Source organism: Ochotona curzoniae, unplaced genomic scaffold (genome assembly GCF_017591425.1).
Source record: "Ochotona curzoniae isolate NIBS_2020 unplaced genomic scaffold, NIBS_Ocur_1.0 contig_4516, whole genome shotgun sequence".
In the NCBI taxonomy this organism is placed as follows: Eukaryota; Metazoa; Chordata; class Mammalia; order Lagomorpha; family Ochotonidae; genus Ochotona; species Ochotona curzoniae.
In genome coordinates this window covers 1386900-1412346 of record NW_024466313.1, presented here as the reverse complement: position 1 = coordinate 1412346, position 25447 = coordinate 1386900, and the positions used below count along the sequence as shown (strand labels likewise).

At 47.2% G+C, this 25447-nt stretch overlaps 1 protein-coding gene across 1 annotated transcript in view; it reads left to right on the top strand.

The window, feature by feature from the left end:
- DSCAM (DS cell adhesion molecule) overlaps positions 1-24402 on the top strand; it is a 600899-nt gene extending 576497 nt beyond the window's left edge. The window contains exons 31-33 of the mRNA XM_040986640.1: positions 4148-4345; positions 6361-6663; positions 23400-24402. Coding sequence (XP_040842574.1) covers positions 4148-4345; positions 6361-6663; positions 23400-23752 — 854 coding nt within the window. The 3' untranslated portion in view covers positions 23753-24402. The remainder of the gene's footprint in view (positions 1-4147; positions 4346-6360; positions 6664-23399) is intronic.
- The last annotated feature ends 1045 nt before the right edge of the window (positions 24403-25447 follow it).

Genomic DNA, 25447 nt, shown 5'->3' with positions numbered 1-25447 from the left:
AGGCATTTTCTAGTAGGTAGTGGGGTGGCCGTCTTTGTGCGAAATCCCCTAAATTGAATGTTCGGCTTTCCTGACTTACCCACCTGACCTCCAGCCGCCACCATCCCGCCACGTTCAGGTTCTGCAGCATCATGACCAGTGTCTGCGGCTCAGAGTCATGGGATAGTGTGGAATAGTATGGTGCCGAGAGCCTCCCTGGCACACAGGTGCTGAAGCACGCTAGTCTCACTCAAGACACATAGCCACCTTGAATGTGGGTGGTGATGTCACCAAGTGTCAGGGATAAAAAAACTGTGCCTATCTGATGAAACTGACCAGAATCACGCATCCAGTGAGTAGGCAAAGTAGACTTTAAGCCAGACAGCCTAACTCAACACTCAACCCACTCTGTGTTGCTGGTAAGATGATGCTACCTAAGCCTACGTAGGGACTGAAGAATTCACTTCTCCCTCTCGCTCTCACACACACGCACACACACACACACACCTGCATAGCTATGAATATGTATGCAGTTGTCTCTTTCCATCCATGGATTTAGCCAACCACAGACAGAAGATATTTGGGGCATGATGGTGGTGAAATTGCAGCTGTACTGAGCACGCGCAGATTTTGTTTTTTTCCTATGAGTAGTTCTGAAACAGTAGAGTGGAATAACTATTTACAAAACCTTGATATTGTATTAGGTTTATTATACGTTATATAATAGTGATTTAAATCATCCCTATAGGTTCTATGTGAGTACTGTAGCACCATGTAGAAGGGATTGGAGCACCCAAGGAGAAGCCTCACAATCGCTGTCCTTAGGTGGTGAGGAGCAGCTGTGCCTGTATGAGTAGCTTACAGCTTGAGTCTTACTGGTGACACTCTGCTCTTGGATGTGGTAGCAGAGGGAACAACTGACATACATGAGGCAGATCCTGTGGTGTAGCATGTGGCAGGGACTTGATGAAGCTCGCTAGTTAATGAGGAGATGTTCAAACACACCAGTGTTGTCCTCCATATGAGACAACCAGTGAATTCATCATGCAAGTTTGAAGTCTCAGCATCTATGAGATGTGAACACCAAGAGTAGGGGAAAAACACAGATTAGTGCTGTGACCACACTACCCCAGCATGTTTCATAACCCTGTTATCCACAAAATCCCCTCTTATCCCAAATGCCAGATAATTAAAATAATCTGATTCAGTGGGCAGGAGTTTAATTCAGATGCAGACCAGTGTTGAAAAGCCAAGAGCTGTTTTGATAACTTCCCCTCTAACTCATTGGCTGTTCAGCAAGCAAGATACTTAATCACCGAGTTTTATTTCTGTTAGAAACTTAACTAAATACTTTCCATACAGAAGCAGTACATTCCATCTCTTATCTCCTCAATGGATTAGCTAAAACATCATACAGAGGGAGCTTTGGAGTGGAATCCAAGGCCGACTTTTCTGCAAGCTACTACCCTGAAGCAAGGCTCACTTCAGGCATAAAATAACGGCTCCAGAAACCTGATTCTAGAAGAAGAGGGCCCACTGGCCCCATTTCTACACCAAGATGCCCAGTGAAGGCAAGACAAGACTGAGGGCTGTGGTCCAGGAAGGCAATATTGTGGTCTGCATTTCCAACATTATCAGGCTAGACAAGTTACTCTCATGTAGGAAACACTGAACACGATTGTGTTGAGAAGAGCGCTGGCTTGAGCAGAGCTGCTGGCAGGTGTGACTACCTCTTGGGATTTTCCGAACAGGGTATTCTTGGTGAGGAAAGGGGCAGTGAGAGTAAGGACTCCTACCCCACCTCCGAGGAGCAAGACCAGGCCAGGCAGCACAAGCAAAGATCTAACTGTGTGTCTAATGTATGTCCGGGCCAGGGGCAGAGCACAACTCCCACCTAGCACCAATTCCAGGACTAAACCCGCTTACAATCATCTGTAGCTATAGTTGCAAGGAACTTAGAGAAGAATAAAAATGAGAATCCTGAAAAGTTATGTAAGGGACTGAGTAATTTTGGGGAAAGGATTCATTAGCATTTAAATAACGAGCTCCACTTCTTTAAGCCCCACTCATCAGGTCGCTAGTGCCTGGGAGACAGCCTGCTCCCCATGACGCTGTTATTCTGTCTCGTGGAGGACCTCTCTCTGAGCTTTCCAGTGGCACAGCACCATCATCATGCACAACTTGTTATGTCCAGAGAGCCGAGCGCTGTCTGTTCATTTACATTCCAATCAAGGCCAAGAAAAAAACAATCTCCGAATAAAGTCCCCTGTGGAATTTTTGCAAGTAAGGGATGAGATGTGTCTTAAAATCAATGCCCCAGGGAATGTACACCAAGACTGAGTCTTTGGATGACACAGGAAATCTTAAAATATTATCGATTTTGTTGCCATTTTAACGGTCCTTCCCACTATCATGGAATGATGGATGAGGCTCAAAGTCCAGTAACTCAAAACTTGCAAAGAGGAAATCTTCCACTTACAAAGAGAACTCTCCCATCACCTGTCAGGATCAGGCCCTTCTAACCCAACATGAATATATAACTAAGCCATTGCCCCTGGGACATCATTCTGGAAAACTTCGATTGCTAGGATGAAGTCATGTACACCCAATTTACAGGGGATGTCTGAACTGACTGTCACTTAGCAGCTGGCTTTTCTCTGAGCTTTGCCTCTATCAAATCCTTTAGGAAACTGCTTGCCAGGGAATATGGCAAGGGGCCAGAGGCAGATTCTGGCCTGTGTCCTGCAGAGACAACTAGACTCCTGAGAGTAAGTCTCAAAGTGCTTGCAACCGTGTCTCTTGGATCGGCACTATCCCTTGGCTCCGTGTGTACTAAGCAGTGAAGACAAACTGCGATGTTTAGAAGTGGCCAGGCGCTCTTGACATAGCAGCATCACACTCCTCCTGGGAAGCAGAGAATTCAGATGGAGAATCTCCATCTGGGACCTTAAGGAACCTTCAGGCCAGAGTGCCCAAATAACCATTCCAAGTGACTGGACTTCTTTGTTCTTCCACAAGATTCCAGAAAAGATAAGATGGTGGTCCCCTTCAGGGTCCAACATACCTCGATCTTGGCATTTGCTTTTCCCAGTTTACCTTAAAAGCCAACCTGAAACCCCAGCCTGCTTATCACCTTGCTGTCTTTGAGTCTAGAATTATGGAAAATGAAGCCCATTTGGCCTCGGGCAGTGCCTCCGATGATCTGTGTTTTTGACGACAGCACATTCAGGAAATCTGTGCACTGTTTTTTACCTAGTACTCCGAGTCTTATTTGTTGATTTGAACCATTTAATTGGGGACATGAGTAACCACATGCAAAGGGTTGAGAGAATGTTAAGACAAAAAAAATGTCTGTTCCCTGCATTGTAGTAGCTGGTAGTGCAGTTCAATGATGAAACAGTCATGATCATTGCAATGAGTGACTCCAAGGGCATTAACCTGGAGCTCTTGGTGTTCAGAGTACCACAACCTGGGTGGCATAAAAATACCAGCTTATTGTCTCACTGTTCCACAAGACCAGAATGAAGGTGTACCCAAGGCCATGCTCGTGGGGAGCCTGCAAGGGGCCCTCCCTCCTGGCTTCTGACAATTGGGCAGCAAGCCTTGGCACGCCATGGCTGGCAGTTAAAGCTGTCATGTGCTCTCTCCTCCTGTGTCTGTATTATAATCTCATCTTGTCAGGACACAAATTAGGTTTAATTAGCATGACCTCCTACGAACTAGTCACCCTTGCAGTCCCCCTGACCGTGGATACAACCACGACTCTAAGCTCCTGGTTTTGGGACACAGGAATCAGCCCCCACGGCAGCTCAGGGGTAGAACTCCAGGCAGGTAGTCGCAGGGAGAGACGTAACACCCAGATCATCCCTCCCTTTGCAGAAGACCATGATTCTCAGCAAATTTAAACCACCTGTACCAGGTCACAAGGTTGCATGGCTAGGAGTTCTGACTGCAAATAGAATGTTTTCTCCAGCAGGACTTCTCCAATGCCTAAGTAACCCAGCAGTGCTTCAGAGCGTTAGAGACAGGAAGTGTGCTCCAGGGAGGAGAGGTCAAGAGAGAAGGCAAAGGAGGAAGTGTTGTCCTACCCGTGGTCCTCCCCTCCATATCCCAGCCCCAACCAAGTTCACCTGGGGCACAGACAGACACGGTTCTTGGGTCTCCACAGATCCCACCACCAGGAGGAATGCCAAGGCAGGACCCACTGCCAGGAATCGGTACGCCAGCCAGTGGACCCTCAACAGACCACACCCCACCATCTCAGCACACACCCTTACCACAGACTGGAGGCTGCCCACCCCCAGGGCTACAGGATCCGTGGACAAGGAGAGCGACAGCTACAGTGTCAGCCCCTCACAAGACACAGGTATGACCCTGGGGAGCCGCGTGGCCTGCCTTGCCGTGGCCCACGTGAGGGCTCACCTGGGCACTGGGTGGGTATGGGTCAAGAGGAGTCAGAACTTCCCTGCTGCATCCTCTTTCTCTATTGAAGGTCACTTCCAAATGGTCAAGCCAGTATTTTTGTTATTGTTTTTAAATCTGAAGGACAGAGCTACAGAGTACGAGGAGAGGGAGACAGAGAGAGGATCTTCCATCTAATGATTCACTCCCCAGATGCAGACATCCAGAGCAGGGCCAATCCAAAGCCAGCAGCCAGGGGCTTCTTTTTGGTCTGCCACGTGAGTGCAGGGACTGAAGTCCTGGGTCATTTTTCCAGCCGTTAGTAATAGGCTAAGGGAATTAGAGCAGCTGGGACTTGAACTGGCTAACATATCGAATGCTGGCACTGCAGGCCACTGCTTTATTTGCTATGCCACAAGGCCGGTCCCCATGTTGGTTCATACTAGAGCCTTTGTAGCATTCCCTGTGCACACACGTCTCAGTGCATGCTGGGAACCAGGAGGCACAATGCACTGCACAGAGGTTGCTCCCAGACCTGTGCTGCTATCTCCTTCCCATTCCTATCCCCACTAGAATAAAGGCAGGCATCTACCATTTTGCACCCACATGAAATGATTGCAATAATTGCCGCTTACGTTCCAAGGGCGTCTGACCCACTCTCATCATCGGGATTAAGATGTTGCACTTGACGTTAGGTGATGAGGTCACAGCACCCCTCAGGGCAACACAGGCTGATCCCCTGACGATGAACAGAGTCAATTCCAAGGCAAGTCATCTTGCCTGGCATCAGCCACCAGGATTTCACTTCTCAGAGAAGACAACACCTAAGAATAGCACTGGGCCGCCCGCCTCCCTCTCTTAAATTTTGAAAAGAAATTATATCTGTGCCTAATAGCTGCAGGAAATTTTAATACTCATTTTCTTTTGTTCTGATGAAGTACTTCAAAAACAACGTTCCCAAGGCAGCACATCCCGCAAATTCATTTTTCTGACAATCACAGCTCTGTAAAGCATGCCAGACTTGCTCAGAGCTGGCGTCCGAACTTTTTATTTCTTTGAAATGCAGAGGATTCTTTGCCCAGAACATTGTGGCCCAGTTCCAAGGCCACAGGTCCCAGACTTTGTCCTGGCTGCTTCGCATCCCCACAAATGGTAGCAGTCACAAAGGATGAAGTTTCCAGGGGCTGGGGGACACCTCTGCCTGGTAGGTGATCTCTATGCAGAGTGGCATCTTTGTATCCTGGCATGGTCATGTCTCCCTTCCTAAGTGAAGGTCAGGGAAAACTCACTGGAGCCAATTAGAGTCTGCGTGGTCCAGGAGTCTCAGGTCAGAGCAGGGAGTGGAGCACAGTGCCACTTATGCACACTGCACCCCCAAGTGTGTTTGCAGTAAAGGCGGAATTTGTCCAGGAGGTTGCCTTAGCTCTTTATGCAAATACCCCAGGCTAGGAATCTCTAACTACAGAGGTTCAATTGAAACACAGGTTGGCTGTGCTGAATTGGCTGCGAGTTAGGGATATGGCTTCAGAATGACAGTGACAGGGTCAGCCTCGGGTGCAGTGGGTTAAGCCCCAGTTGTGGCTCTGACATTCCGTATGAACATCAGTTGGAGGCCCGGCCACTCCACTTCCAATGAAATTCTCTTCCAATGAAGGGAGCAAAAGACGGCCTAAGCGCTTGGGCTCTTGCCACCCACATGGGAGGCCAGCTTGGATTCCCTGGCTCCTGGCTGCAGCCTGGTCCATCCCAAGCTGTTGCAGCCATTTGGTGAATGAATCAGCAAATGGAAAATCTCTCCTTTTCTCTTTCTCTCTTCCCCTGTTTGCACAGACTAAATCCATAAAAAGTGAATGACAGAGCAACCTCCTCTGATAGAGACGACTCCTACCAAAAAGAAATGGCTGCACACCTCAGGGGACATGGATGACATAGCTTACCGTGAGGACTCACTCCTCTCACTTTCTCATTCTCTCACTGTAGATCGAGCAAGAAGCAGCATGGTCTCCACAGAAAGTGCCTCCTCCACGTATGAAGAACTGGCCAGGGCCTATGAGCACGCCAAAATGGAAGAGCAGTTGAGGCACGCCAAGTTCACCATCACAGAGTGCTTCATATCAGACACGTCATCTGAACAGTTGACGGCAGGGACAAATGAGTACACGGACAGTCTGACCTCCAGCACCCCTTCAGAGTCGGGCATCTGCAGGTTTACTGCGTCTCCCCCCAAACCTCAGGATGGAGGACGGGTGATGAACATGGCAGTTCCAAAGGCACATCGGCCAGGTGAGCGGCAGTGGGTGGATTGCGGTGGTAGGGGAGGGTGTCTTCTGGGGTCACACTTGTCCATCCTGGGAGCCTAGCTCCATGGTGCCCAGCCTGGGGGGTGTTCTGTTAGTGGCTGTCATGTGGTGAATGCACCAGTGGTTTCTCGCCATTGGAAACTGTGAGCTGCCTTTGCATGTGTATAATAAAGTGCCTGACGCTGTGGAGGTCTGGGAAGAAAAGAGGTGTGTGCAGCCCGCTGCCCTGGAGACTCAGGAGTGTAGGCTGGCATCCATTCAGCTGTGGGGGGTGTGCCTTGAGGCAGATGGCACTGCAACCACAGAGGAAACCAGCTCACCCTGTGATCACTTGGGGTGATCCTTCCAAAGAGAAAGCCCACCACAGCTAACCTCAACCTTTTGAAGGTCCTGTTCTCTTACTAGCAGTCACCAGGTGCCCACCCAGGAAACTTTAGGGAACACACTTGAGTCCTACCCAACCCCAGGCATGCACACACACAGCGCCAGCTCTGCCACACTCTGCTCAAGAGTCACAGAGCCCTTGGCACTCAGGCCTAAGAGAAGCCTGGGTGAGAAGAAACGTGAGAGGTATTCTCCTTGAGCTGCCATCCTGAGGGTTTGGCAAAGGGGACAGCTGCCACCAGGAGCCGGTGTGTGCATCTTGATTTCACTGAGCTATGGAAGGTAGAAGATCCTGGAAGAGGTCAGGTCAGCCAGTGGTTTGGTCTTGAACTTGAGCAGCTGTGATTGTATTGCGTTTGGGAGTGACAGCTGCAGTCTCATGCCTGCAGAGGCTGGACTAGAAGGTACACGAATGGGAGCAGGGGCAAGGTGTGATGGAGAACGAGGACAATGACATTCACGGACAACTAAGGGAAGAAGAATCAGCAAGCTCCTGTCAGCTGACCTCAGGTGGAAATGGGGGTCTGCTCTGAACGTAGGTTTGACAAGAAGCCAGAACTGCTGGTTTGATATAGAAACTCAACTTTTGATATTGGCTTTGAGATTTGCAAATAAAACTGACTTGTGGCAGACATGTCCGGTCTTCTGAAGAATCACTGCGTCTTTTGCACCCTGAAACAGCTGCCAAGGCCTTCCTTCGTGTACTGGCCTATCCAGTGTGGCAGAACCCACTTGTGTTTCTTGTTTTATTCATTTCCTGAACTGCTATCCCAGTTCTATTTCAGAATCATTTATATTCGCTCATGTATCATTACAATCCCCTTGGGTTTTATGGCAGAAGGCCCAGCTGAAATGTGTCTTAAAAATGCATAAAATATGTACACTAAGAATCATCTGTGCAGTAGCTCATGTCCCATGCCAGTCTACAATAAAGAATGATGACTTCATTTATTTCCATTCTGTCTGCCTCCCAATGGCGAAGGACGAGTTGTTATCTGGGGGTGTTTTGATTTCAAGTATTTTTCTTCCATTTTTGCAAGGCAAACGCGCAAGAAATGCAGGGGAAATGCTAGGGTTTTTGTGGTGGCTCATCAGCCTGAAGGAAGCCGGGAAAAGAAAAAGTGAGTTTGCGGCATGAGGTTTAGGTTTGCTAGGTTTCCGTTGTGGCATCTGTGAGACTGGCATCCCTTGGGAGCCTTGAGGTGGCTGGGTGCCAGGTGCGTGAAGCATCATGCAGAATCCATGGTTAGCAGAGAAAGTGCCCAAGAACTGGAATCTTCTCTGTGTGAGTGTCAGAATCCCTAAGAGGCTCCCTTGTTCTTGCACTTTCTCTCAGGGGCTCTTCAAATTCTATAAGAGCTCGCTTCCTTCCTGTACTGCTCGCTTCCATCAGCTTTAGCTAAACAGACTTAGGCCATCAGCTGAGCTTCCGTTAGATGACCATACCGTTTGTGCTTTTAAAGAGTGACAGGTTTGAGGTCTCCTGAGGGATGACACGTTGCTCCTTGTGTTGGATCAGTATGGTTAGAAAGTTCAAACTTGGTCCCAGGCATTGTCCTCTGGATCAACGTTGGTAGCTGAGAAATTCCCAACAAAGTCATGCCTGCCTTAATGCATTCTTTAGATGACAAAAATTGATTTTGTATCTCTGGAGAGAAATGATTCCTTTAATCAATGTTTGTCCCAATGTTCACACATTGTTTGGTGCCCTCCAAGATTCTCGAATATTTAGTAGGCTTTAGGAAGATATCTCACCATGTACAAGCTGTTCTGTTGCCCCATTGTCTGCAACACTGTGCAAGATTGCAATTTGTTATCCTGCTGACTTCAGCGTGTGTCAAACTAGCAGCTCCTGGAGGTGTGCTTGGAAGCCAAACCCTTTGCCCCTCTCGGCTACAGACCGCACTGGTTGTGATCTGTTTCATCATCAGCTCAAGTGTCTCAGGATGAGCTCTTCTTTTTGGGAATTCTTTTCCTCACCTTGCCTTTTCTTTCGTCTCTTCATTCATAGAAAACAGGATCTTATGCTTTTAAATTTTCGCACATCAGGATAAAGTGATATGTACTTGGTCCGAGTATGGCCAAGTTATCTTCACATATGTTACACAAGGGTTATTTCTAAATGAAATAGGGATAGTGCATTTATACACACAACACTGTCTGACGTGTGGTATGTTCTTCCTAGTATTGAATGACTGTGCCGATGCCAAGATGGACCTATTGAGGAGAGTATTTCAACTACTAAAAATCATTGGTTACCTACAAGGAGATGCACAGGCGATGTGGCATGGGGTAAAGCTGCTACCTGTAGCACTGACACCCCATGGAAGTGCTGGTTTAACTCAGATGCTCCACTTCTGATCCAGCTCCCTTCTAATGTCCCTGGGAAAACAGCAGAAGATGGCCCAAAGTGTTTGAAGCTCTGTCACCCACCTGAAAGGCCTGGATGGAATTTCAGTTTCCTGCCTTCATCCTGGCCCAGCCCTTAGCCATTATAGCTACTGGGGGATTGTTTCTGTAAATGGTCCCTTTCTTCAGTCTCTCTCTCTGCACTAAATAAATAAATAAACATTTTTTTAAAATAGAAGAGGACTGAATCAGCTTTCCAGCATGGCTTTAAAGAAGTGAATTATTTTTTTTTATTTTTTAAAACATTCATTTATCAATTTCAGAGGCAGAGAGACTGTGAGAGAGGGAAAAATAAAGAGATGGAGAGAGTTCTCTGTCTATTGGCTCAATTCCCACGTGGCTGCAACAGCCTACCGTGGGTCAGCCCAAAGCCAGGAAATCCAGCCAGGACTCCCACATGAGTACTCAGACCATCTTTGTTGTTTTCTCAAACGCATGAACAGGGAGTTGGGTGGGAGGTAGAGTGTCCGGGACTGGAACAAGTACTCATGCGGGATGCCGGAGTCCCAGGCAGCAGCTCAACCTTTCTGGTCCTGAGCAAAGCAAACTGGAATCTTCCCTTGAGAAGTGGTGCTGCCTTCTGAAACACAAGTCTCTACGCACAAGGTGGGCTGAGAATCCAGCTTGAAGTCTTCAATAATATCCTATTGTTGAAATTGGTGCGATCTTAGGGCTGGTACATTTTAAACAAAAGGCTAAAATCGTTGGTTTTGTTTTCTTCCTTAAGAGAGGACTGTTTCGGTGTTTCAAACAAGCCTGTTCCCATGAGCTACAGAGTTCCCTGGGTTTCTCTCTTCTTCTAGGTCTTGGCTTACACTCCCTTGCTTGGTTTCAGGTAGCTCTCTGAACCAGATGCTAGCATTCTTGAATTACTGCTGCTGCTTTATTCATGATGTTTACCCTAGACAATCAAGAGATGCCCCTGCATGTAGCTACTTCAATCAGTTGAACCCTTCAAACGCACAGCCTGATCCGGCCTGGCCCACTAACAGTAGGGGCAGTCGCGTTAGATCACAGTGCCTACATGCAGCAGGCTCCAGCTTTAAGGTGTGTGCCTCCGTGCCTCCTTTCAGGAATGCGTGTGAGGTTTCCCAGCTGGAAATGGCCATTGCCAGTTGCCAGTATATTGAGTCATCGTGGAACCAGCTATTGGAAGGATGTGTTGGATTTTACTTTTAGGAGCCAGTCATCTCCTGTGTCACTTCCTGCCATCTGTGTTTAGTGGGTGTAGACAGTAGGAGGCGGTGCCCGTGGCCCCGAGTCCTCACCTGGAAGAGTCGGGAGAGTCAACCTCTATAAAGACTTGCGTGGCAATGACACATGCCAGCCTGCTCGTTCTCAGCTCTCTCTTTTTAATCTGCATGGCTCACAGTGTGACCATGAAATCACAAATTATGAAAACCATTTAAAAGTTATTTATTTTTATCAGAGAGACAGAGAGAGATCTTCTATCCACTGGCTTAGTCTCCAAGTTGCTGCATTAGCCAGAGCTGAACCAATCCAAAGCCAGGAGCTAGGAGCTTCTTCTGGGTCACCTACATGGGTGCAGAAGCCCAGGTGCTTGGCCCATCCTCCACTGCTTTCCCACGTGCATGTGCAAGGAGCGGGTCAGGAATCAAGCAGCCATGACAGGAAGCAGCACCCATATGGATCCCAGTGCTGGCAGGTGAAGGTCACCGCACTGGCCCTAGATTAGGAAAGTCTTCACTGCCAAGTAATCCTCCATTCCCAACCTCATGCTCCCAGCATGACAACTGGGGCCTTGAGCTCTGCTGCAGCAGGTGGCCTGGCTCAGACTCCTGCTGCTGCCACAGTGCCGGGGCTTCACCCTTCAGTGCTCCAAGCAGCTGTGGGTTTCCTTCTCCTCCTCCATGCTCTGCTCTTCTTTGCCCATCACAAAAGCTCCACCTTGAGATTTCTATGATGAATGTTATTCTAAGAACTGGTTTTCCAGTCCAAATTTTGTGGATGCCTAAGTATGCAGCTGCTCCTGGGCACACATGTCACTGCACACACATGTTTGAGCACACTGAGTTGCTCTGGCCTCCACCCTTCTCATTCTCAGGCTTGCTTTGACTGACATTTATTCATGACCACTAAACAAGTGGGCCTGGTCGGGGAGCTAGGGAGTTTGGTGCCAGGCAAGGCTCAGCTTTAAGAACTCCGCATTTCCTGAAGGTGAACAGACATCTCTACCTGATCCACTAGCACAGTTTCAGCTGCTGGCCAGAGCCAGGGAGAGCTATAAATCAGAGAAGACGAGATAATTCTAGTGCTTTGGGTGATGCGAAGCTTCTAGCAAGCAGTGAGAGGTACATAATGGGATGGAGAAATCCCGTGAAAGATGCTAAAGGGTGGAGGTCCCTGCTGGGGGACAATAAAAGCCTGGGGTTGGAATGAGCTTGGCATCACCAATGCAGATTCGGAGTTCCCTGGTAACAGCCAGGCACATCCAGACTTCAGATGTTTCCACTTCAAGTTAGAGGAGAAGTTGGAGCCCCCAAGAAGCCTCTGTTATGGCAGTTGCCACCTGCTCTGTACATTCAAATCTTTGGATGCAGTTATCTGAAAAATCTGATCATCCTGATATGCGTTTTCATATCAGGACTCATTTTGAGGGTTTCAAAGCTCCTTGCTTACAATAATAGCTCAGCATCTATGTCTGCAGGGTCCTTCGCTGCTACTTCCAACCTCTGGTTTCAGGAGGTACCTCCTGTAGCCCAGACTTCCAGCCTCCCCAGTGAGCAGGCTCGTTACACAGTCACTGTGTCCAGAGCTGTGTGCTGGTCCTTTCCTTTGACTTCCAAGCCCATCTACATCTCACTGCTTTCCATAGTCGGTTTGTTGGCGAGCCCTGGCGGACTGGTGCTTTCAAGACAGGCAAGAAGGCACCAGTGTCCTGCCACGCCGCTAGAAGGAGGCTCCCAGGCTCCATGATTTGCAAGCTGCAAGTAGAGTGGCTCACCACCATGAGCAGAGACCCCTACACTGCAGACAGGCCCGGGGAAAAACAGATACACATATGATGCTCATTTGTCCAGTCTGTATTAAACAAATGTTGATTGGATATTTTCTGTATGAAAAGATACTGGGCATGATCTTAAGAGCAAAGTGCAGAAACCGTAAATAAACATTTCTCACAGTCTCCTCTGTTGACCAGAAAGATGTGCGATATTAAAAATTATTGAAAAAGGGTCCGAAAACCTGACACAAGCAAATCTCAAGAATGTCCAAGGAAGGAGACAAAATTCAGCTGTGGGAGATAGGTATTCCTACACACACACACACACTCACACCCAGCCTCTGGAAATGTGAAATGCTGTGACTGTCCAGTGCAATGTGAAGGACGAGGGGCTAGTCCTTCATGGGGGACACATCTTCTGATGTTACCCTGTATTAGGTTTGTGCTACTGTCCCATCGTAATGCATCCTACATCCCAGAGCAGGGAGACGCAGGCCATTATTTCAACATGTTGTGGCATAGTGAGCTAAGCCACCACCTGTAGAGTCAGCATTTCCCTATGATTACCAGTTCAAGTCCTGGCTGCCCCACCAGTTCCCTGCCACTGTGCCTGGTGAAGCAGTGGATGATATCCACTTGCTCGGGACCCTGCCCCCTCCACTTGGGAGACCCCACTGAGGTTCCAGGCTCCTGGCCTCAGCCTAACCTAGCACTGGCTCTCGTGCCATCTGGAGAATGAATGAGCAAGTGGAAGTACTCTCTCTCTAACTCTGCCTTTCAGATAATTTTTAAAGTAGAGGTAAGGGAAAAGAGAGCCACCCCTGGCATGTACCTCCCCCTCACACACACCATTCTCATGCACTCCGAAGGACCAGCCCTACTCGTTGGTGAGCCTGACCCTACTCTCCAGCCCCGTCTCTGACCTCCTACCTCTCTGTGCAGTGTGTCTGGATCTCATTCCCTTCTAACGCAGTTTCTCTGCTGCAACAAGGCAAGATGTGCAGGGATGGTGTGTACTTGAGCTAGGTCTTTATGCAGAGCAAGTACCAGTCCCCAGCCCAGATCTAGTTGGGGAGTGGAGGTGGTTTCTGCATGTGGTATCCGAGGTGCTGGGTCCCTTTTGGAACCTCATGGATCCTCCCTGCTCTGTGCTCCAAAAATCTTTTGCAAATGAGCTTTAGACTAGCATGAATAGCGAGGAGATTTTTGTCTTGCTATAACAGCTGCTTTATTTCAGTAGAACCATTAGCTGCAACCAACTCAAAACCCGACTTTGTACCTTGGGGTAGTTTTCAAAAATTCGTCAGCAAGTAAGACGGCCACAGTATTGATGAGTTCTGAAAAATGCATGAAGCCTTCACCGTACAAGCCAGGAATGGTAATACGGCCTTGTACACAGACCTCTGATATCAATCTCACATTATTTATTTAGGACTTTTCCTGGTTGCTGTTCGGGAAGGAAGATTCATTTACAGGTTTTCATTACTGTGGTGCAGCATCAATATTAAAGCCAGAAAGTGTGAGATCCATGCTGCCTGGAGTGTAGGCAGGCTCCGTGCTCCCTTGGTGATGGGCTCTCTGGAGCTGGGTTACGGTTGAAGTCATATCTCTGAGGATCTTACTGAAGCTCAAGGCAGACATCCTTTGCTGCTTAGGTTTGCATCAGCATGTGCCTCTATCTGAGTGTGAATATCAAACCTGGTTAGAAATGGATCATGGTGCTTTTCGTGTGTTCCTAGAGGATAATCATGTCTTCAGAGATGGTCACTCACCATCATTTCATGTGGCATTGGGAAAGTACGTGCCTGAGTTTATGGTCCCCAACTCATCACATCTGTATGGCAAGAGAAGAAGGCTACTCCAGAGCCGAGCAATTTGTAGCCCCCAGAAATACGTGCATGTGTCCCATACTTATCCCAAAATTCCCAATACAAATGCACCTAACCAGCATCACGGGCCGCATGACTCAGAGTACAGGCTAGACTCTCATGTAGGATTGGGGCCCCTCGTGTGGACTTGGGGCCTTTCGTGTGGGTTGGGTCCCCCATTGGGCTTGGGTCCCCTTCCTGTGGGCTTGGGCCCCCCACATGTAGGCTTGGGTCCCTTCCTGTGGCTTGGGGCTGCTTCATGTAGGCTCCCAGACTACCTGGAGACAGACCTAGGTTTCCACACACAACCCCCAACTCTCTGTCTAGTGTTCTTCACATCTGGTTCATCTCCTTCTCACCTGGAGCAGTTGGACAAAGACCCTGGGATGTTTGCCTTTGGAGCAGAGTTCCCTTGGACCTATCTCCTGTGCTCCTCTGTGAAAGACTCAGGTTAAAACTCCCAAGAACTGCTATTCTGAGGCTAAGGACTGCAAGTCCTTATTCTGGTTGAACTCACCATTTTCTGAGAAGAAAGAGCCACTTGGAACTTAGAATCAACTAAACTAGACTTTCGTATCAACAGCACCAGCAATAATAGAGGCAATATAATTCTCTGCTGTGTGGGCCATTCTGGCCTCAAAGGGTGTTGAACAGCAGCCTTAACGTCTGACCAATCAAGGCCAGTGACCAATCAATGTCGCTAGCATGCAACAAAGAGTGTCTCCAGGCACTGCCGCATCCCCACTACAGCCAAGGAGCAAAATCACCCTAGGTTGAGAATGATGGTTTCTGTCCACCAAGAGGGCAAGAACCACTGTCTGTGGGTTTGTTAATGGAATTAACATCAGCTACAGATTTTCTAAATCGATTCCTTCTGGTTCTATTACAATATCGATCGAGCCATCCTTCTTCCTGAGCTGAAGTTCATTGAAACTTCAGGTGCTCATCAGACTCAGTTAAGGAGGTGTGCTCTCTGCTTTTCAGCTCCACTCAGGCCGAATCCAGCAATGTTCACACCATCAGGCAGACAGCCTGGCTTGTTTTCACCATCTGTGGAGGCTTCAGCATTGAGCACCCATCTGCTGACAGATGTCAGGCAGCAGGCAGGTTCAGTACCATTTCAGGACTGGTGGGTGAGGAGGTGCCAATGACAGCAGCATGCAAAGGTTGTTAAAGCTGGGGTGAGATCAGCTCTGATTCAGGTAATCTGAACTTCCAGAGTCATGAGGGGCCTTGAAGGTCCCCGGGGCGAGGGATGAGAAATGCAGCATTATGTCAAATAAGGCAGAGACATGCACTAATGGCTGGATTGTGCTCCCTTGAGAAGGGTGGCAAAGCAGCCGCCTGGCTTACCTCTGGCAGGGCTGTGGGTTGCAGCTGGTGATTTACGGGGAGGGCACAGCATGTCTGGAAGCTTTCAGAGAGAGGTGTGATCAGTAATATCCTGACCCCTTTCTGGAGTCCTCTGCCACCCTCCTAGGGCCCAGTTGGCATTCAGTTACTCTCCACCTCCTGTTCTCCACACAGGACTTGTCCTCGCCAACACTCGCTGCTCTAGGGACTGGTGGCTTCATGTTTCTTTCCTCTGCTTATTTCAGGGTGTGTGTGTGACTCTGTGTGTGTGTCCACGCGTGCACAGGTTACAAACCAATACATTGTATATGAGGTTCAAAGAAAAATCAAGACAGTTTGGGAGGAACAGCAGAGATTTGTGAAGTTAGAGGCAGGGGCTGAGTTAGAATCCAAACCTGCTGCGGGCGTTTTATAGGCAGGAAAGAAGAGCGTGCATGCAGCAGCGTGTGCTGGGGTGGACAGGAGCAGGGCTGAGCAAGTTCAGTGGTTGGAAACTGACACAAATCAGAATGGTCATAAATGTTGCAAGTCCTTTGAAATATCCCAGGAAGGAGTGGCTGGGCAGATGCCCCTGGAGGCAGACCAGGGTGTGCTGTCCTTGGTGGAAGGCTGTGGTTCTGCAGTGTCTGTGTAAGTCACTACCAGGCAGCCATGCGGAAGGACTGTCTCAGTCTTGCGGCTTTATTGTTGCTTGTTAGGACTGACACAGGTGACCCCATGTTGATTTTGACAGCACTCACAGAGTTTGCTGATTCTCTCTCTCTCTCACTCTCTCTATTCTCCTTCTTTTTCTCTTAGTACATCTGCTTTGTCTCCATTTCCTTGACCTGCCCCATTTCAGCTTCATCCACTCTGCATTCCATTCTATCTCAGAACCAAGCTCAGCCTTGCCAAGCACGTCTTTTCCTAAGGGGTGTCAACCACCTTTGTTCTCCCTTCTGGCACTTCTGTGACCAAGGGGCTGGGCCCTTAGGAGCAAGCCTAGAGACTCCTGAAACCTAAAGCTTAGTAAATGGGTCTCAACTCCCAAAGACCCTGGTGGGGGCTCTCTTAGTTTCTATAACTCACGCTTGCACTCGTCTGAGCTTGGGAAGGAGCTCAGTGGCGTTAGCTAACTGGGAGCAAGCTAGAAGCTAAGGGAGCAAAGCAGGATACAGATGCCACAGGCTTTGCCTTTTGATCTCAAACATGTGTCCATCCAGTCTAAGGCCTGAGCATGCTGTAATGCAGCCAGGACTGAGACTCTACTGCCTTGCAAGGGGTTAACAAGCCCTGTGCAATCAGAAGGGAGTTGCCGAGGCAGACCTATCCCCAGATCCATTACGATGTGCTGATGTGCTGCTGGTGTGCTGTGCCAGGTGTGTAGGGCTGAGTTGGGTCTTACAAACAGCATGAGGCATCCATGACCTACATTTTAAAATATCTGTGCAGTTAAATGGATTCCACATTGTCTCAAATATTTGGACAACATGATTGAAGATTATATTAGCTGTGTAAATAAAAAAGAACATTTCAATGATTTTTTTATTTAACTTTTTAAGAGTAAAGACAAACATTCCCTTTCAGGAAAATAGATATACAAAAATGCACACATTGTAAAATTAGCCAAAGTAGCCTTATAATTCACAAAATCATGCTTTCATGACTAAGTCCCAAAAGGGAAAATTCGCATGTTCACTGAATAAAAAAACGAGGTTAAATCATTCTCATGATGTTTGAGAAATGTTTCAGTCTAAAATTTTAATCTTTTCATCTTTTAGGAACAAAGTAGATGCATGTGATATATTATTCTTATATCATAAAATTGGATATTAGTCTGTAATATTAAGTATTTCATAGTAGTTTATAATTTTAGATATTAGTCTGTAATATTTGAACCATCGCCACCATTTGTCCTAAACGAAACTGAGGATGCACCAAACGAAACAAATCTCTGTTGTAAGAATGTCAAATTATGCCACTTCTTTCTAGAAATTATTTTCAAATTAATGCTTTATTTATTTTCTTGAGGGAGCATATGTTTAATGATGTAGTCAAGGGCTGAGTGACTTCACGAGGTGAATAAAACCATGTACAATAACTCTTCATAGTCCAGATGGGATTAGGCAATGGCTATAGCACACAACCAAAAAAAGGATATTTGACTTATATCAGATAAATGTTAAAATAGTTATGGAATCATTAAGGCTATAGCATGTAACACGTGTGGTAGCGTGTAAAATATAGTAGTATAAATTTAGTCATATTTCCATATAGAGTAGTACACCATTTATATAGCAGGATTAGTATACAGTGGATAATTCCTATCGATGATAAAGTTTGACAAAATACTATTTGCAGCAAATCTGATATATAAAGGCATTTGTTTTTCTTTTGATTTTTTAAAATTTCAGCTGCACTGTGTAAGGGAAAACGTGTGGTGTTTGTCTCTGTGTCCGATTTGTTTTATTCGATGTGGTGTTCTCCAGCTGATGTCATCGCTTTCTACACGGATGTCACGGCCAAGTCACGGTCAAGGCATTAATTATCAGGATTTCCCTTTGATCCAAGTCACCATGTGAAATCAACATTGAATTAGAGTGCCTTTGTATGGCTGAGGTCATCTGAGCACGCTCCCTGCTGCAATTGTTAATGAGATCATATAATTACTCATCATCGCCTAATAGGATAAAGACATCCAGAAAATGTCAATGGGAAAACGCTAAGTGGGTTCTAGAATCATAAATACCAAGTGGCCTGACAAGGTAATACAAGGACATAGAAGTTATTCAGATACCAAAAAAACCCCAAGAGTAATATCACCATCTCTCTTACAGAGGGGAAATTTCTTAAGGAGCAGCGTTTGAACACATTCTGGTGTTCTTTTCTGTCATATAAGATGCAGCTTTCAGCACCTGTCTTGGTTTTATTTATTTCTGGTCCTCCCACACCATTCAGTGTCTCTCTCCAACTTACCCGGTGATTCTCTTTCACTGCAAAACTCAAAGACAGGCCCCAGGTCCTGGGCTTGAAATCGCTGCCTCAGCCCTCACCTCCCACATCCGATTGCCAACACAGCCCACTCGTGGCAGCTCTTGCTTGATCCCAGCAAATTTGCCATCCTCCACCCAGTGTCACCCAAGCCTGAGGGCCCACAGGGAGGGGATGAGAGCAGCTTGATGGACTGTCCTGAGCTTACAGGAAACAAAGGAAAATGAGAAATGTTTTGAAGTAAAAGAAACAGGAATGTTCTGTTATTTTAGATTCCAGCTGTGCTAGAGACGTGCTAAGAAGGGGAAAGGCGCACTGGATTTCAGCTCTTGGATATCACCAATCTCATTAAACAAACCCATTATCTTTTTTAAGCTTTTTTATTTAGTATTTATTATCGTTTCTTGATACAGTTCCATAAGCTCCTGGGATTTCCCTTACCCCCTCCTCAATTCCCCCCACACACCTAGTTCCTCTATATCATTACTATAGTATAGTTCTTCATACACAGTCATATGTCCATCATTGCGGGCATGGACAATGGCAGAGAGTCCAGCATCCTATTGTCAAGATGTAGTAAACAGTTTCATTGTAAGTCCATCTTTGTCTGCAAGTAGAGATGCGTACTGCATTGTATCCTCACATCTGAATATGTTAGTCTCCATTTTACAGCTACTGTACATCACCTTAAATGAAAAGTTATAATACAAAATCAACAACAGAAACAAAAAGAGAAATTTACAATGCCATGAAGTCAAATAACATGTTATTAGATATGACAGTCTCCATTACACAGCTACTATACATCCCCTTAAATGAAAAACCACAAAACAAAATCACCAACAGGAAGAAAAAAAATTAACAACATCATGAAGTTAAATAACATGCTACTGAATGACTAATGTGTCGCTGAAGAAATGAAAAAGAAAATCAAGAACCTTCTTGAAGAAAATGATGTTACTGTATGATCTATGAGTCAATGAATAATTTAATCAGAAAAAACTGTTTTGAAGAGATGAAACTAACAAAACCAGAAACATCAAAATCTATGAGATATAGTTTCTGCTGATTTTTGTTGGTGAAATGTGTTTCTTCAAACAAAAAATAGATGGGTTTTGTTTTTTAATCCAGTCTACTAATCTTGACATTTAATTGAGTTCAAGCCATTTACATTCAGCGTTAATATGTATGGGTGATAATTTGGTCTATTTGGACTATTCATTGATTTAGTCTTCTGTTGTCATTTTACTAGGATGTTTTTCACATTTGCCTTTGGTTTTGTTGGGTGCTATTCCTCTTCTCTGTCAAGAGAATATCTTGAAGTATCCTTTGTAGGGCAGGTTTGGAAGAGGCAAATTCTTTCAACTTTTCTTTACCGTGGAAGAATTTTATTTCATTTTCAAAGACAAAAGAAAGCTTTTCTGGGTACGTTATCCTAGGCCGACAGTTTTTTTTCTTTTAGAATCTGGAATATGTCTCTCCATTCTCTTCTGGCCTGTAGAGTTTCCTGTGAGAGATCTCCTGTGAGTTTAATTGGCATTCCTTTATATGTCAATTGTTTTTTTCACATGCACATTTAAGGATCTTTTCCTTATGTTCAATTGAAGAGAGCTTGATAATCATGTGTTGTGGTGAAGATCGCTTTTGATCAAGCCTGCTGGGAGTTCTGTGCCCCTCCTGGATGTTGTTTCCCAATTCTTTCTCCAGATTAGGGAAATTTTCCTTTATTATTTCATTAAATATATTTGTAAAATCAGTTTCTCTTTCTGCATCTTCTGGGACACTCATAACTCTTATATTGGTCTCTTGATAGTGTCTTTCAATTCTTGCACACTTTTTTGGCCTGATCCAGCTCTGCTTCCAGCTTTTTGTTTGCTTCCCCCTGATGACAGGAAATATCTTCCAATTCTGAGATTCTTTCCTCTGCTTGCTTCATTCTATTTTGGAGACTCTCCACTGTACTTTTAATTTGCTCTACTGTGTTCTTAATTTCTGATATATCAGCCTTGATTTCCTTTATTGCTATTTCTTGTGTTATATATTCCTTAAATTCTTTGAACTCTTGTATGTGCTTCTCATTGTTAGTCAGAAGCTTTATAACAAGTGTTTTGAATTCTGTATCCTCTATTTTCTGGAAGTCTTCCTCAGTGAACTCTGAAGTTGGCAAAGGGTTTTGCTCCTTTGCAGGGGAGTTTTCAGTAATATTTATTGTCTCAGTAATATTCCTGTCTCTTCTTTTGCTCTTGGTCATTGTACTTCTGGTTAGCAGAGTCTTCTGCCTGGGGCAGGTTTCTAAGCTGTGTCACCCACAGGTCTACAGTTCAATTTTACTAATTGCAATTGGTACACAGCTCTTTGCTTGCAGCCAATTGTGCCACTCCCTCCAGCAAGTTTCAGGTCTGGCTTCTTATGTTTGATTTCCACAAATAACTCCGTAGCCCCAACTCCTGGCTCACCACTCTCCACCTCCTGTGATATCATGCTGAGGTTGCACTGCTGTCTCTGCAACCTTTCTCCCACTTCTGGCTGGAGCAGGTCCCAGGATTAGGGAGACACCAGGTGTCCTATATAGCCAAGTTGTTGGTGGCGGTGATCTTGCTGGAACCTGTTGGCCGTCAGGTCTGGGTACCACATGGACCTGTTTTGACCCGTACAATGCCACAGTCAGTATTATTTTCCTGTGGGACCAGTGCAATCCACGGAACTCAGTGAGTTCTCATGAGCTCAGCACATACACAGTTCATTGTTGTCCCCTGCAGTCCTAAAACTTTTACCACACTGTACAAAATGGTGCCTGATGTGCCACTACTAGAGTTCTTGATCTGCTGGCCGTCAGGTCTGAGGGATACCCAGACCTGTCTTGGGTGGAACCTGTAGAATACCACATTGCTGCAATTCACTGAGTCAGAAATGAATTCACTCCCAGCTCAGCGGATACTCAGTCCTTTTTCTTGCCTTTGCTTCTTTATGCAAAATGGTGCCCAATTCGGCTCTAGGAAGCTGACTGGGATGTGAAATCCACCCTGTTCTCATACTGCCCATCTGGGATCTGCAGCTCTGTCTCTGCTCCTGGTCAAATCTAATAGATCAGCAGGGGGTTCTTTGTGTGGGTTCACCTCCCAAGCTCCCAGAGAAAATCCCTTCCCACCTGGTTACTGGTGGAGTACAGATCGCCATTCGCTGAATGCCGTTGGAGTATCAGTCACTGCAACACCACACCGTTGTTTTCACTGCTTTTCTGTGTCTGTCAGTCTCCAGGTACCCCTCTGCTGTTGTTCTGTCCTCTCCGATTTCCTGGAATATGTCCTCTCTGCTTCATCCTGATTAAATGTTTCTCCATCGATTTAAATGTGTCCTTACCCTATTCCGCCATCTTGATTCCTCCAAACCCATTATCTTTTGCCACCAAAATATGCACTCACAGTTCATGGTTCCATTGTGCGCTGTTTCCTGAGCTTAAAACCTGGAAGGAACATTCTTGAATCTTCCTTCACTTTCAGTAGCCCAATCTGGTATCAATCCTGAAGACATCTTCCTTGAGCCACCCTCATAAAACTCTCTCATCCCATAGCTGCCCCTCAGCTCACACCATCACATCTCTCACCTGCAGGTTCTGCCCTCCCACCTGGTGTTATGTAGGAGGCTCCAAGACTGCTCATCCCCAGCTCCTGCTGCACGCAGGACTTCTGAGCTGGCATGCCATGTGGTACAGGAGTTGCTCAGCCCTCGACCTCCTGCACACATCCAACTTGCTGCACATATACCCTTATCTACTTGTATTCTGCAGTAACAGAGAGGGGAGCCCTGAGTTACAGAAGAAGCATCAATAGTATGAGACCCTCAGCGATTCCAAGGCAGGGTCACCCAGCTGGATTTGTGTGATGCATGCACTGTGTTCATGCACTGTGGGAGGGTAATGGGGTGGGAAGAATTGGGACTGCAGGCAGGCAAATGGGAATTCCCTGAGCTGGAGAAACCCCTGCCCGCATGGCAGCAGTGGTCAGGAGAAGGCCAGGAGGCTGGTCACTGGCTCAGCAGTCGGGTGGGCAGTGGTGCAGGTGTTGACCCACAAACAGCCCCGGCAGCAATCGCTATTGATGAAGGAGGAGACCTGGCACGCTGGGAAACCGAGTGAGAAGGAAGCAGAAAGACTGATGCTCTGCTATCGGCCAGCCTTACAGACCTGTGCCCAGACAGGCCAGAGATGCACAGGCCGAGCAGCTGGCGACACCTGCAAGAGGACATCTGCTGTGTTGTCTTCGCCTGAGCCCATTCTCAAAGGCTGTAACTGCATGGCTGGCCCAGACCACGCGGCTTACAGGCTGAGGTCACACAGCTTGCTGAATCACCAAGACGAGAACCAGCTCTTGGTTGTTCCTTCTTACTGCCCCTCGCTCCATGTTCTCAAGCTTGTGGCTCTCCCAGCACGTGCAGTGCCACATGTGGTCTAATCTGCCACAGGTTGCCCCCAGTGGACATGGTTGTCTTTGCTGTATATGTTTCTTTGGTTTTCAGTCTTTTGAAGGTTTTTATTCCCTGCATTTTTCAGGTGGATGCATGTCAAAAAACAAGAGGCGATGTGCCGTGGAGAAGCCAGCACCTCATGCCCAGTAGTGCAAAGAGTGCACAGAGGGTCCCGCCTGCCTTTGTGGCCCATGCTGATGCCACCTCTGGAAAGATGTGCCTGCAAGCAGTGGCATTCCTGTCGCCATGCTCTGCGTGCATGCTTGAGTGAGTGAAGAAGCTAACGCATGCTCTGTGCTTTCTTCACAGGTGACCTTATCCATCTGCCTCCATACCTTAGAATGGACTTCTTGTTAAACCGAAGTGGTCCGGGCACCAGCAGGGACCTGAGTTTAGGACAAGCATGCTTGGAACCTCAGAAAAGTCGGACCCTGAAGCGCCCCACGGTCCTCGAGCCCATCCCGATGGAGGCCTCCTCCGCCACGTCCTCCACGAGAGAGGGACAGTCGTGGCAGCAGGGGGCCGTGGCCACATTACCTCAGCGGGAAGGGGCTGAGCTGGGACAGGCAGCTAAAATGAGCAGCTCCCAGGAATCGCTGCTCGACTCTCGGGGCCACTTGAAAGGAAACAACCCATACGCCAAGTCGTACACCCTGGTATAGCAGACAGCATGACTGCGGCGCCGTTGTAAATACGATTTAAACCATTCAATCAAAGCTACCTTTTTTTTACGGAATTCCAATATTTATAATGAAAGAAAATTGCCAAAATATATTAAAAAAAAAAAAGAGAGAGAGAGAGAGAGGAAAAAAAAAATACTGAGACCACAGACAGTGCAAGGACTGTCGTGCTTTTTTTTTCTGTCTGAGTGTGAGTTCCACCCGTCTGGGCATCTGGTTTTTTGGGAAAGAAGTCCAGTTTTATGACCTTCACAGGCTACTGTATTTTTACTGATTTTCTACAAAGTGCATGGGGGACCTAATTAAACCTTCTGGCTAGAGAGTCCGACCACACAAGAGTCAAGCAAGAAAACGGAAGAGGGGGGCATCAGTCTATGTGTGGATTTCAAAGGAACCTTGGTTTGGGGGCAGGGGCAGGCAGCTTCAGTCACGTTCGCACACCTTTCTTTCCCGTTAGAAACTGGCTCCTCGGGTTGAACTTCTGTTGTTAATTAGGATGAGTGCTGACAGTGAAGGGGCGCGGGGGGGGGACCGATTTCATTCTCTCTTTGGTTTATTTTTTAATTTAACGAGACACTCTTTGCATTTTGTCTAAGCGGAAATAAAAGAGAAAAGGTCATGTGTCTTTATTTCAACATCTCCTTCTCTTGTCGCTTGCCAACGGCTGTGGCCGGGTCCCGCTCCCCGTGGGCGGCAGGAGCCAGAGGATCCTGGTACTTTGAACTCCTTGGATGGTGCTGGGAGGAGCCGAGAAAGGACAGCTCCTGTCCACAGGCTGGAGACGACCACAGGGATTGGCCTCCAGCACAGCCGAGGGCTGGCCGGAGTGGCCCTGACACCGCCGGTCCCTAAAACTGCTGCTGCTTTCCTAAACAAAGCTTGATTGCAACAAGGCCACGTGACTACTTGTGTATCACATGGGTCCATTTGCATATCACGTGGCTCTGCTTGCATATTGCCTGGTTGTAAGACCCACAAAAGAAAATAATGCCTGCCACTGCTCTGGAGGTCCACACTCAGTCCCATCTGGCTCAAGAAAGGAGGACAACCAGGCCCCCTTCACTGGAACTGGCATCTAGACTTGCAATAAGCCATCTGCATATCCAAGGGCATTTCAAAACATTCATGGAGAACAGAATTAAAAGGCGTTCACTTGGGGGCAAGTTTTTGTTTGTTTATCTTTTTTTTTTTTCCTGGCGTGTTTTCCCTTAAGCTTTTGAGGACTCCTATGTACACAGTCCGCAGCCACCTCTTCTGCCCAGAGCCGCACTAGTGCAAAGTAGGGGATGTTCCTCCGTAGTCTCAAGTGGCCACCGTCCTTCCTCTCGTCTGGTGACTTACTGAGGGCTTGTGCTAACAGAGCCTGCTCATCCACAGTACGAACTGCCTTCTCCCCCCAGGCCCCTCGCACAGTGCATTCCTCCCATGGCAGTGTGGTGGACCCCAGCTTCACGTCCCCAGGAGGTTGGGAGGACACAGTCTCCATGTCAAGAGTTCTGGCATTAACACCTGTGGCTGCTGCACCTCCCAGGTTAAAGCAACAGAGAACACCAGGCCTTCCCACCGTCCACGTTCTCGGCAGATTCGCCTGCAGGCCAGCAGCGGACACCAATCTTAGCTGTGACACCGAGTCTCAGACATGTACACAGCTTTCTTCCCTCCCAGCAGCTCTCGCTC